Source organism: Lupinus angustifolius, chromosome LG17 (assembly GCF_001865875.1).
Source record: "Lupinus angustifolius cultivar Tanjil chromosome LG17, LupAngTanjil_v1.0, whole genome shotgun sequence".
In the NCBI taxonomy this organism is placed as follows: Eukaryota; Viridiplantae; Streptophyta; class Magnoliopsida; order Fabales; family Fabaceae; genus Lupinus; species Lupinus angustifolius.
Genome location: NC_032025.1, coordinates 4,218,643 through 4,233,266, shown reverse-complemented (window position 1 = coordinate 4,233,266; position 14,624 = coordinate 4,218,643). Strand labels below are relative to the sequence as shown.

Below are 14,624 nucleotides of genomic sequence, written 5' to 3'. Positions count from 1 at the left end.
CTTATTTATTATTATTGACTTTTTAATAAAATAATTCAACCGAATAATAGATGATATATGACTTTGTGTAAATAATTACATTAACAATAAAAATATATATATATATATATATATTACATTCTAAATCTAATGCATTAAAGTTTTGTTCAAATGTTTTTCATCATTAGCCCATGGAAAAACACTTTAAGTCATGTGAAGATCTCATATTCTCAACTATATGGAGAATTTAATTAGTATGAAAAATAGGGTGAACAAGCTATAGAAGAGAAAAGTGAGTGTAATACATTTTCCATAGAATATATGTGTATAGAACTCATGTAAAGAGTTGTAGAGAAAAAGAAAATGGGTAAAACAAATGAGAGTTGAGCATAATGGAAACAAATCTGTTGGGAAGCTCAAAGAGAAAAAACACTTAAAATAATTATTTTATAATAGAGTTATTAACTATTGCATCTGATGTGAAATTTTTATATATTCATTTAATAAATAGATTTGATAAATCATTTAACATATTGTATTAGATGGTATTGCATGAATAGGTTGTAAATAGTAAATACTCAATGTTGCCTATAAAGGTTATGAATACTCGGTTTATTTAAAGATGTGATGAGATACTTATACTATTTGGATAATAGTGGAAAGCAATTAGTTTTGCAACTTGGGGGATTATGTAACTAAAGCTTTAGTGAACTAAGATAAATCTTTATGTTTATTCTCTCATTTAATTTATTGTCTTTTTTTTATTGTTGGGGAATTGAATCTTGTTTATCAAACATTTAATTATAAACCTTCATAATATTGTATGTAAAAAAAATACTATTTTTAAAATCAGCAACTTTTGAAAATAAGTAATCAAACACAATTCATTTCCCCTTATTTTGTTTGTCATTAAAACCTCAGTAAATTTATGGTAATTTTAATTAAACATTTTAAGAACTTAAGTTTAAATTTTTAGCAATACAGTTAAAACTTAAAAGTGTACACGATTTTCTATATAGTTTAATCTGCTTTATAAACTTATACATGTCTTTTTAATGTCAATCATGCATATTTAAATAATGTGTAAATATTGAGTATCTTGATTTATTTCAAAATAGATTAATTGATATTTTAAATAATATTACACATTAAATATGTAATGTAATTATTTGAAAATTAGTTCCGTTTACTAATGTACATATGATCAATATATTTTATTGTTGAGAGTCAACAAAATATAAGAGAATTCTCATATTTTTAAAACAAGGTAAATGTCCAGAAAAACCGTGGGTGTAGAAATGTTGTTATATTAAAAATACTAAATATTAAAAGTGAAGTTGACATCAAAGTGTTCCAACTTGGCGGCCATAGTAGAGTTTTATTATATTCAATCATTAGTAATTGCTTTCTTTACCAGACAGACACGTTAGGTTGTTAGTTAACTTGTCATTGTGATCGATATAAATGTTTGCAAGAGTTATATAATGCGAACAAATACAATATATTTTTTATATGATATTTATTTTGGTTTCGTATATAACACATGATAACGGTAAACCGCACTCAAATTCAATTTGATTATTGCAATTTGGTAATACAGTGTGGTGAATGCTTACTACCATAACTTTAAAATTTAAATTATGGTTATGATTTTTATGCTTTTTATATTTCCTTGAATGAATGTCTTTTATTTTCTTTGTTTTACAAAAACTGAAGCTAAAATAAAGTTTAACAAAAAAAACTTGTCACTTTATTTGATAGTCCATGGAAATGGACGGTTGGTACAAAGTTGTTTAATTTGATGGGTATTGAGACAATGTGGGATGTTTGGACATTTTAGTTACTAGAACATTTAGCTAAACTAAAATGCAAGAAAGGGGAGAAGTATAAGACCCTAAAAATAGTAGTAACTAGTAAGGGGAGGAGAATCATGAGATGTTGAAGGAGAAGAAAAGAAAAAGACAAATTTTGAATGAGGAAATTGAACACACAACACAGAAAGGCCAACAAGTGAAGGGTGTTAGTGGTTTGCTACAATAAGCTGAAAATGTGCCCATATAAAAAGCCTAAAGGCTAATGCCCCTCTCCTCAGTAAAAAAGTAATGCACCATCGTGGGAAACACCGACCACAGACAAGCACATACAAGTAAATTAATGCAATGTTTGGGAATTACAGTACCGTTAAAGCAACAATGTTCTCTTAGCTTTAGTCTCTTATATAATGAAGTAAAAATAATGATAATAATAAAAGCTAAATTTTTTAGAACCTATGAGACATGATTTAGACCATATATCTCTTTTTACGTAATAGCAAGGGCAGACCTTGTTTAACTTTGCAGTAAGTGAACTCATAAATCATGTTTGCTTCTTAATATTTTGTGGAGAACTTTTTCAACTTTGTGGAGACCTTGTTTAACTTTGCAGTAAGTGAACTCATAAATGGTTAGGTCTGTAGTTATCAGAGAATTTTAACAAGTGCTAGACTGTTTAATTATTCCAGGGATAGAATCTTAGAATGGAGAGAACATATATATATATATAATATATATATACATATATATATATATATTCAATCTTAATGTTATATTTTTATACAATATTTCTAATTTTTAAATCCTTAAGCAATATTATTAAAACACTTAGACAATTTTAATAAAAACATACAAATAATAATAAGTAGTATTCAACTTATAATATATGAACTTGTTTGGATTAAAAGTTGTATTGAGAATTGTAAAAATAGTTAAATTTGTATATATTCGTGTTTCATAATTTCTATTTATAATTGAGACCAACTACATTATATATTAAATTATTAATCAAAATCTTCTAACTCCGACTTGTCTCTAAACCAACCCCTCGCATGGAATAACTTCAGACATTGGTATAGTTAACTATAAAAATACCACCACTGTGCCCAAAAATGATAATAAAACCTCCAATTATTCGGATGTGGTGTATGTGAAATTGAAGATAGTTGATATATAAATAAAGAGAATAAAATATTTCTTGTAGATAATTTATTTTTTACAACCACTGTAATTATAATATGTACGTGTCCTCTTTTTTAATTTTTAGAAACATGTTATAAAAATTGTTTAACATGATATATGTAATTAGTGATAATAATTTATATATGATATAAAGATATACTTTATTCTCATAAATAAATACTATATTATTATTATTCCCGATATAATAAAGAGAATTTGAGAATGACAGGGTTGGGGTATTGGTCAATCGAAAAGGTTAAACAGTGTGTGAAGAAGATAAGAAAAGGAAGTGTAAGGAGCAGGGTGGTGGAGTGAATAATTGGGAGAAAAATCTGTTATCTCAAACTCTATTCCAAATTCCGTCTCATCTGTTCTAGATCAATTATATTATGTTACGTCAGTTAAAAAAATTAAATATTCATATCTTTATCAATTTTATTTTATTGTGATCGGTCAAGGATATGGTTGAGGAACAAATCCCATGCCAATAATTGACATGGCTGTGGCCTGCATCTAGACATTATGGACCCAAAGGTAAAGACGCACGTTCTTCATGCTTTCAGGACTTAATGGTGACAACGCCTGCAACTTGCTATATAATATTATTTATTAACCACATCTAAGCATCTCTAAATTTATTTTTCTTATCAAAGTCATGTTAATAATTAATGCAATGAAAATGGGAGCATTATCTTGAGCTTACAGTACCCTTGGTCCAGTTTGCCCCTTCAATTCTTCAGCTGGACCCGCAATTCATATTAGAATGAAATATTAATAAACTATTAGTATATATAGACATATAAAAAAAATTAAATTATTTTTTGGAAAACTAATAATAATTAAACATGAATAATGAATGATGAATGATGTAATGATAATGTATAAAACCTATATAATATAAGCACATCCATTATCTCTTCATATTATGTATTTAGTTTTTGAGAAAAAATATATGTATTGACAATTGTCATTTCACAATCTACCATTTATAATTAATTATTATTGACTATTTAAAAAAATAATGGTGAATAATATAGTAAATGAGCATAAATTTTTATATTAACAGTACTTAAATATTATATCTTAATTTTTATTCTTTTTTGTAATTGGGTAAACATACTCTTTTAATACAATTCTCTTTGTTTAGTAAGAAAAGAGCTTTCATGAGGTATAAGTCGTTGTGAAACCTGAGCTGGACATTAAATTAGAAGAGGTCATGTATTAGATTTAAATAGTTAAACCGTTCAGTTTGACTGAATGATTTTATATATAATTAATAATTTTTATCTATAGATATATAATTATATGTAAATGTAAAGTCTTATATAATTAATAATTATGTATAATTATATTTAAGTAATGTATCTTCATCTTTTATTGTACTAGAATAGAGCAAAACATTTTAGTGATTTCCATTTTTTTTAATTGAACCATCCAGTTTAAATCTCAGGCTAATCCGATTAAACCAGATTTAACATGATCAAAGTAAAATTTCTTCAGTTTAAAGCAGTTTAACCTTCATTGGGTGAAGACGACAAACCAAAATTATTTTCAAGCCCGATTAGTGTTCAGACGAGTTGTACTATTTGATCTTGTTCTCGTTACATTGGGTATAAGGCAATTACGCTGGACAATTCTTCCCATTTCCAAAGGCAACACTCATATCTTCTTGAGCTAGTTGTGTAATTACAATCATCTCCATTCTTAAAGAGTTAAACATAATGATAACTTAAAAATTATAAAGATATTGAATATGATTGAGTATTGGTCTAATACTTAAAATGATTCAATAAAACACGATAAAGGGTTAGCACAGTTAATTTATACTAATAGCCCATTAAAAATTGAACCATGCATAATTATCACAAGAAGATATTATTAAAAAATGCTTATGACACTAATAAGGCACAACTATGTCGTTAGGCAATTGGGTTCTTTAAAATAATGTTAGTGGTTCAATTTTTGTTCCGTGCATAGAAAATATTTTTTTAATAGATACAAAAATACACTTTGCTGATTTCTACATCTCCAAAGGAATTAGGCTTTGAATGTCAAATATAGGATTCTCTTACAAAGAAGTCCTCATAATTTTGGTTACCAAGTTGATGTAAGCTCAGTACGTAAATTTTTATTTTATTATTATAAGTGAGGTTAACAAAGGCATGGTAGCAGATAAATATACTAATAAATATGTGTTATTATTATACATATAAGATCAAGCCCAATTTTCCAAACGTGTCTTATGTGAAAGAAAATTTTCGGGTTGCTTTGACATATTTTAGAGGAGTTAGATTTTTTTTTCCAGTAAGAGAGAGATAAAAATACTCTTAAATACTAAAATAAAATAAAATACAATGACATTTGTATTATATATATATTGTCACACTAGACTTTTTATCTTAAAACAAAAAAGAACTTTGATACTAAATAAGAATCTGGCTCCTTTTAGAGTGTCAATTACCTATGACTCCTTTTAGAGTGTCAATTACCTCTTTTTGTCTATGACTTTAAAGTCCTTCATTTACTTTTACTTGGATGTATTATATCATCAACAAACTTGCCTTGCTTTATGGCATAGTTTATATTTATTGGCTGCCATACTTGCGATTTGTCTTGTGTGATCAATCTCTTGTGTATTGATATTTGTAGCTATTACATTTGATCAATCTCTTGAAATATCTGGCAATTGTTTTGTTGTATTCGGCAAATCAACTATTCCTTGAACTTCATGTTCATATTTACTTGTTCACATATAAAATGAGAAGAAGATGTATGCACTCACAGTTGTATGAGTTTTATACACTGTTATTGCATCATCCACCATTGATATTTAATTATGATTAACTTTACAAAAAAAGTAATTCAAATAAATGGTGGATAATAAAATACATATGTATAAATCTTTAAACTGTTAATGTATAAATTTTACACTATAAAAAAATTAAACAATGGTGGAATTGTCCAGCAATTTCTTTATTGTACATAAGTATTTTTAGTGATATGAACGCTTCTTGTGTATATAATTTGACTCTGCCATCTCTTTTATAAAATACAAATTTGACTCAACGGGTCTTGATAAAGAATTGTATTTTGAGTCTTCCAATAATTGGATAAATAATGCTTTGCACTTACATTTATTGAGAAAAGAACAAAAACCAGATGAATAAGAAACAACAACCCTGAGTCCCTAAATCAAAAGATTGATCAGTTCCAAGAGAAGTTAAATGTTTATGGGTATGGTTCTTGCAGTTGGGGCTGGTTAACTGTTCACCCAGCCCAGTTTCTAACCCAACTTGCTGGAATTATTAAGTAGCCTAATACGGCTACTGATTGACATTCACCCTATATGGCAGTCCAATTTGTTAAGGGAAATGGCATTTGACTATTTGAGACTTCCTTAGATTGCAATGAAGTCTTGTTATTTTTTTGTACTACTAAGGATATCTCTTAACTTTTGGAGCAAATGGCTAATTCTTTTTGGAGTTCGTGACTGTTTGTCCCAACAGTGTCGCTTTCATGGATCAAAATTTTGACCTTAGGGATTCAGTAAGACTTTACACTACTAGACCAACGCCTTGATAGTTGAAGTCTTATACTTGAATATGAAATGGGGTTTTGGTGAAGTTCTTAAAGGTGATGATGGTGTTCAATCAACACATATTCACGCTCTTGGTTTGATAATTATTAGCACATGTAATATTGTAGTTCATCATGGTAAGCATTGTTAGTTGGGAATTTGGCTTGAAGACCCCCACTGATTTGTGTACTCTTTGTTTTTGTTTTTGATAATGCTAGTGATTTATGAGATTTGAGTTTCTAAAAGAAACATGGTGGAGTGATTACTCTTTAGAGTATTCATATCTAATGTTCCACTCTTTTGTATCACTGTATGTGTCATGAGATATAATTGACCAAAAAAATATTTAACAATTATAATTTTAATTTAAATAATTTTGTTCAACTAATCAAAAATAATATTACATAGAATGATAAAGTGAGACAAGAAATGTGTTATCCTCCTTACTATAATTGATAAAATACTAATAAATATTGTTATATGAAGATGAAGATTCAAAAAAAATATGTGGGTTGGTAATAGTCCACTACGAGTAAGACATTTATAGCAATAGAAAAATACATTCATTAATTATAGGTGATTAAGTGAATTTAATATTATATTAGGGGTTCAACTTTTATGATAAAATATTGATACATGTGAACTTTAATTGGTTGAACTATATATTTCATTAAAAATTAAGTTGTTGGATATTCGGAGTAGACATTTTTGGTATAAAATAAAAACTTAAATACAATATTTGTCCTTAAGTTGATTCAATTTTAGTTTTGGTTTAATAATATATATATTTCTAATTTTATTCCTAAAATGGTTCAAAATTTTGCTTTGCATTTAATAACTTAAATGATGATTTGTGAACATCACCACATAATAAAATATGTGGTAATTGCGTGTTAACCATCTCACTACTTAATTAATAATATGAACTAGACCTAAATCAATGAAAATTATTAGAGATTAAAATCAGTCAAAATGAAGTCAAATTTACCATATTTAAAAGCCACACTTGATAAAAAAAACTTATATTTGTTGGTGAGGGACAGAAACCATTCACCAACCCTGAAAACCCAATCACCCAAGCCCAACAAAGAACTACCCCTCCTTCATTTAAGTTGAGGCTACTCTAGTCATTTCAAACCATTTTCCCTTTAATAAGAAAAAAAGCAACACAGACAAAAAAGTTTAATTTAGCAGAGGTCTCAGGAGGTTGTTCTCACCATCACCACCCCCTGAGAACTCACAACCCCCAATTCTATTCACCCATAAATAAATAACCAATCTTTCTAAATACCCATTATTCCTTATTCCTCAATTTCCCATTTTTATTCTCATTTTTTTCTCTCTCTTCAACAATGGCCTCTTCTGACCCCTTCACCGACAAGAACACCGTGTTCCGTAAGCTCAAGGCAAAATCTGAAAATAAGGTTTGTGATTTTTCGAATGTATTGTTTGGTTTCCCAGATCGTGCTCAGATCTGTTTAAACTTAAAAAGGGTTTTGTTTTGTTTCTTTGTTTCAGATGTGTTTTGATTGCAATGCAAAGAACCCAACTTGGGCTTCTGTGACCTATGGGATCTTCCTATGCATCGATTGTTCCGCTGCTCATCGCAGTCTCGGCGTGCATATCAGCTTTGTTAGGCAAGTTATGGTTGCCTCATTACTTAATAGTATAGATGTTTATGTGTTTGGGTTTGGGATTGGCAATGACATACCTTGTTATGTGCATTTTTTATATTGATTAGCATTGAATGTGCATTTTGTTGAATGTATATAATTGTGTTTCATTTGGTAGAAATTCACCAAACTCAATTTTTGTTATGGCTTGACTAGCCGAGAAATCGGGCTTGGTTGCATTAGATCAAACCGGGAGTCTTGAATCATGTGATCTATGAAGGGTTCATAAGATCGAAGGGGTTGTTCTATCATTTGACGAGCTTGTGATTTGTTGGTTAGCACATGCTTACAGGTTTATATTCTATATATGTCAGTCTCTTGGTGCTATGCTTGTGAATCTCTTGGGCCCAGCGTAGATTGTCTACCTTTGACCGAATTGGACTCGTAAACTGACTTGCTCCCTAGCTGACCGCAATACAGATAATTACAAAAACATTGATTATTTTATGGAGAGGTGGAGCAGTTGTTTGTGAAATTGACTTTTCAATTAAAGTCATTATTTTAATGGTTGATTAATCAATCAAGCTGTTAAATCTCAATGTGGATCTTATGGTATAAAGACTCAAGTTTGAGAGATCTGCCTATTGATAGACTTATCATTGCAGAATAAACATATTTGGCTAGTTATTTCTATGCCATGAAAGTTTTTGGAGGCGATTTGGAAACCGATATAGTGGATCTGGATAATAATTACATGGCAGTATACAACCATGTGTTTCTGCAACTGGTTGGCATGCCCCATTAAGGTCTTGTAGAGGAAATCAGGACAACATGGTGTTTACATGTTTTATATTGTTTATTTCAGTTTGATATTCATTGCATGTGCCATTCATTTGAGGTTAGCTTTTCTGACGATCTTTTTTGTTTCTGCTTTCCTTCGTACGTTAAATGGATCAGATCTACGGCTGCCTAGGAGTGAAAAGATGATCAATAACATGAAGTTATTGTCTTATGTTCCTTGTGTGTTCATGTGGTATGAGGATCTAGAATGGAGAAACTGAATAGATACTTAATTGGAAATAAATGAGCCACCACATTGCACTGATCTCCCCTAATCCCCTTCTAAACATATGTTTGAATTGATTTTTTCCTGGGGAATTCATATACTGGGAAAAATCGATCAGGAAGCACTTATCTGATAAACATTTTCAACCAGGATGCTTTTTAATTTTTAAAACTAGAGGGTCCATTTTTTAATTAATAATATTGTGATCTCCTTGTGTAGTTTGGATTGGAATGCTTAGCATTGTATTGCCTAATTGAATTTTGTGCTTGTGGGTTGCATTTTTGTAACTTTTTTTGCTCGGTTATTCCGTTAAATAAATTCCATCTATAATTATATATTTTTATTTTATGTAGATCTACAAATTTAGACTCATGGAGTCCTGAGCAACTAAAAATAATGAGCTTCGGAGGAAACAATCGTGCACAGGTTTTCTTTAAGCAGCACGGTTGGACTGATGGTGGTAAAATAGAGGCCAAATATACATCAAGAGCTTCAGAATTATATAAACAAATACTTTCTAAGGAAGTATCTAAAAGTATGGCTGAGGAAGCGGGTTTAGCATCATCTGTTGTTGCTGTCCAGTCTCCACAAGTGGCTAATGGACTTCCTGAAGTTAGGACCAATGAGTTACCAAAAGAAAATAGTCTAGGGAAGCCTGAAACGCCTGAGAGCACTTCTTCACCTAGAGCTTCACATACATTTTCCAGTACTATAAAAAAACCTATTGGTGCCAAAAAAGCTGGGAAGACTGGGGGACTTGGTGCCCGGAAGCTTACTAAAAAGGTATGCAAATAGTTATCTGTTTCACAAATATTATATTACTATATTAGAAGAAATATATTAGCATTGTCACTTGGTTGATCATAATCTTACCTGTCACTTAATTTGAGGATATTTTTGTTGACAAGTTATTATCCTTATGACATGCAGCCAAGTGAGTCTCTATATGAACAGAAGCCAGAAGAACCACCTGCTCCAGTTTCTTCCCCAGCAAACAACAATTTGCCTACTGGACCATCACCACCGTCTCGGTTTGGGTATGTAGAAAATGTCCAGTCATCTGATTCGAATTCTGGAGCGGGGGATACAAAAATGCCTGGTCATGTGTCTGTGCCGAAGTCATCGAGCTTCTTTGCAGACTTTGGAATGGATAGTGGTTTTCCAAAGAAGACTTTGTCAAATTCCTCAAAAGTGCAAGTAAGTCACATATCTGCAGCTTTTTAAGCTAGCATGGTGTAGCTTTACGCATGTGATTAACCTATAGAATTAAGTTATATTTGAATCCATTCAAAGTTTGGCTTTTCCCTCTATTCAGCTAAAATCTGTTAACAAAGACATAGCAAAGCATATTATTATACTGTTCACAATTGTGGGAGACAATGCTATACACATTTGATCTCTTCTACTAATGAGGATAAATCTCAAGCTGTTTTCTGTCTTCAAATGTCAGCACTAAAATATCAAAATAACTCTTATCCTTTCATGTCATTATCTCCAAATTAATCTTGAAATTGAACATAAATGTCATTCCAGCACCTGTTGTTTAGTCATTAAAGAAATAATTCTCAAATGATAAAAGTTGTAATATTATCAATTTAATTTCCATATTGCTCACTGATTTCTTCAGTATTTTATGCATTCTCCATATTATCCTTATTATTGTCCTATTATTTATTTTCCCTTTTTCTGTTTCTGTCATCATTATTTACATTTTTTCTTTGTGCGCATCCCATGCATTTGTGCTTTTTACTGGTAAAAGAAAAGGAGAAATTAAATGTTTGCATACACATGTAGAAACATTTATTAAACATTCTATGTTCGAATGGTCTTAAGAGTGTTTCAGTTAATTTTCCACCCATTTAAGTTTTTTCATCTTGTATATTTTATGAAGGTGTTTTCTTCTTGGAGACAGAAAGGGTTGCATCTTCTGCTTAATACTTAGGTTAATAGGTGTGGTGGTGTGGACTAGAGCTTTGGTATTTAATATGCATAAGATGTTGAGAACATAAGATGTTAGTATTTATAGGCAAAGTTTTTGTAGTGTATTAGTTGCTTGATAGTTGAATAGTTGCTTTAATTATGGTCCCCAAGAGCCAACTCAGTTGGTAGAGTTACGGGACATGAAGTGTGAGTACCTGGGTTCAAACCCAGACTACTGCACGTCAGAAACTTTGCCTATAAAAAGGTTGTTTTCATTATGGTATTGAATTTTGAATGGTTCCTTTGATTGGAATACCTGTTTTTGATGTTGTAATTATACTCTTTTGTCATGGAAAGCTTCTCCGGCTATGTTGTGTGATAAATTTATGAAGTTCTCTGTGTAGCCTATTTTTAGATGCAAGATTGCTTCTTCTGTTAGGCTCTTATTTATTTGTCTTTGTTGTCCTTTTGGGTTTTTAATTGGCTTGAAAATGGAGTTATTGCTAACTATTATCTATACTAAACTAATGTTTTGAAAATCGCTGATGATAATTTACTGAAGTGGGTCTATTCATATTCAATGCTCATGGAGGGTGACATGCCCGTACTATTATGAATATTCAGCAATATTTTGTGGACGCTGGACAATACATATTATATAATCAGTCATCTGACTTCAATAACAGTAGCCAATCACCTGTAAATTATGTAGCCAGTGTTGTTTTTTTCCTTCTTTTCTTGTTGATAGATTAATCTGAACCTTATTTTGTTTTGGTACGCAACTTTTATCAGATTCAGGAATCTGATGAAGCAAGAAAGAAGTTCTCAAATGCTAAATCTATTTCTTCATCCCAATTTTTTGGAGATCAGAATAAAGCTGAAGATTTGGCTGCTCAAGCTACTTTGTCAAAGTTTTCTGTATGTATCCTTTCTGTTAATAACTTGCTCGAACATTGCCTGAGTATACACATTTAGGTAGATCTTGGATGTTCGATACCGGTAATGGGACTGGATCAGATTGCGTATTTAATATGTCTTAATTTTCTGGTTGTTAGAATTCATTAATTGATATCTTATTTCAAATGAAGTGCCGAGATTGGAAAGGAATGGTCACACTTTCGAACTAGTAACCCCTTCACAAAAAATGCAATCAAATTCTAGACAAGCATTTATGTTGCAGGGATCACAAATTTATTTTTCGTTTTCTGTTCAACTGTTCCTGGCCAATTGTAATCTGTTTTATATTCTGTGGTAGTAGCCATGGAAAACTATTATCTTGGTAAGTACAAGACATGCCAAAAATTATTTCTGAGGCAGACTCTGGAAAAAACTATTATTGTTACAATTCCCTACACCATTCTGAAGTCATGTCTATAAGCGAAAACTCACCTCAGTGTTTCTTTAATATGTTTTATTGACAGTAGTTTCTTAAATATGTTTTCATTAATTAGCAAAGCTAATTTTCTTTATCATTATGAGCAGCCAGGTTTCAATATAATGTAGGTAATTTAACAGAGTATAGTGCTAAAAAGTAAAAACCCTTAATGATGTCGTAAAACAGGTAATTTCCCATTTTAATGAATTGAGAAGGGTGAACTACTTTCATGCTTTATGGAAGAGCATTCTTTTGTTTTATTGAAAACAACTAATGACTTGTCACAAGCATGAACAACTTTTTAAACACAAGTGTTCTTTAGAGTTGATGTTTGACAGAATTTTGCCTTTTTGTTATTTCCAGAGTAAAACTGCTATCTCCAGTGCTGATCTTTTTGGTGACTCGGACTCTTCAATTGATCTTGCTGCTAGTGACCTCATCAACCGGATATCATTCCAGGTATGCATTTGTATTTACAAACTTCATTGTTCATGTCCTCGATCATGTTGCTCATTTCCTATGAAACACAAACACTTCAAAATAGTAGTTCTGTCCATGTCTCCATGTTGGACTCATTCATATGGGTCACCTCCTTACTATATTCAACAACTTCTACATTTTGTTTTTTAATCTAATACTGTTATAGATGGAAATCTCACAAAAATTAAGCAAATGTTATCATTTTATTATATTTACAATAACTCATGCCAACTTTTAAACATTATTCATCTCCTTTAAGATTTGTGCTTTTATATGTTATTTCAAAGTTGTGTCATATTTTATAATCTTGATGTTTTATAACTTTCAAAAATTTGCCAGATCCTCTTATCCATGTCGAATTATGTAAGTGTCGGTGTTGTATCCTAGCTCATACCCTCGGCCATCTTTTATCTCTTGTTTTACAGGCACAAGAAGATATCTCTTCCCTCAGAAACATTGCTGGAGAGACTGGGAAGAGACTCAGCTCCTTGGCTTCCACTTTGATGACAGATCTTCAAGATCGAATACTCTAAAATTGTACGCTTTTTGTTCAAAGAGAATCCTTGGAATTTGTAACAGTCAACAGCCACTTTTGTTTTGAATGTAATAGAAGATTGTGCAGTATACAATTCTTTGAGAAACAAATATAAGGTGCTATTAATTTTTAGACGTCGCTAGTGTTTATATTTTGTATGGCATGAATTATTATGATGTTGCTAATGTGTTATAAGATGCTTTTTCGCTTAGTCAGGCTTATGCCAGTTTGTAATGAATTCAACATTGCCACCTTGTATCAATTTGAAAATTAGAGTTGTTTACGTTTCTCACTTAGCTGGGCCAACTTAAATTAATTTATAAATATAAATATTATTATTTGCATTATAATTTTCATAATCTTGTTATAAAAACTATCGATTCCATGTTCTAATCTTTAATGTTAAAATTTTCATGCACAAAATGGTTATGACTAGTATGATATGATATAATTTCACTTACTAGTTTAACAATTTCCTCATTTAACCGATTAATACAATATATTACTCACAAGTCATAACTTTGTTAACATGTGGCTTTAACTAAACGACCTATTTGCAATAGCTTTTAGAAATTATAAATTTTGAGTGAAAGTTAAAAAGATAACGTGGACTCAAAATTTGGCCACTTAGGACTTCTAAGTGGAAAAACTAAAAACTAATGGGTCTTAGAAATCGGGTTAGTCCTTCACCACTTTTAAGTGGAGTAGTTAAAAATCATTGGACTATTCAGGAGTTGTATGCTTATGAGTTGGAATTTGAAAAAATAATGTGTGAATTGGAAATCATGTCGGGCCATAATGACTTCTTCTCCGCAATCGAACAACTTAATGAAAATGTTAAAAATAATTATTGGATCATTCAGAAATCGTGTTCATCCATTAATTTATAATAAAAAGACATGTTTGAAACTCAATTACAAGTTAAACGGTTTGCATATTATCAAAAAAACCATTGACATTTATGTGAAGTAAGTAAGTGAAAGTTGGTAAATTAGGGCTTAATATAAATACCCCAATGAAAGAAGCGCTTTACACATTAGCAGTTATTAAAGGAGGAAGTGAGCGAGAAAAGGAGAGTATGTGAGA

The 14,624-nt window shown here is 30.6% G+C and overlaps 1 protein-coding gene across 1 annotated transcript; it reads left to right on the top strand.

Moving 5' to 3' along the window:
• On the top strand, positions 7,714–13,723 carry LOC109331372 (probable ADP-ribosylation factor GTPase-activating protein AGD8). The gene is made up of 7 exons (XM_019565809.1): positions 7,714–7,973; positions 8,068–8,186; positions 9,582–10,011; positions 10,159–10,425; positions 11,941–12,066; positions 12,887–12,982; positions 13,429–13,723. The coding sequence occupies exons 1-7, from the start codon at positions 7,902–7,904 to the stop codon at positions 13,534–13,536; spliced, it is 1,218 nt and encodes a 405-aa protein (XP_019421354.1). The 5' UTR covers positions 7,714–7,901; the 3' UTR covers positions 13,537–13,723.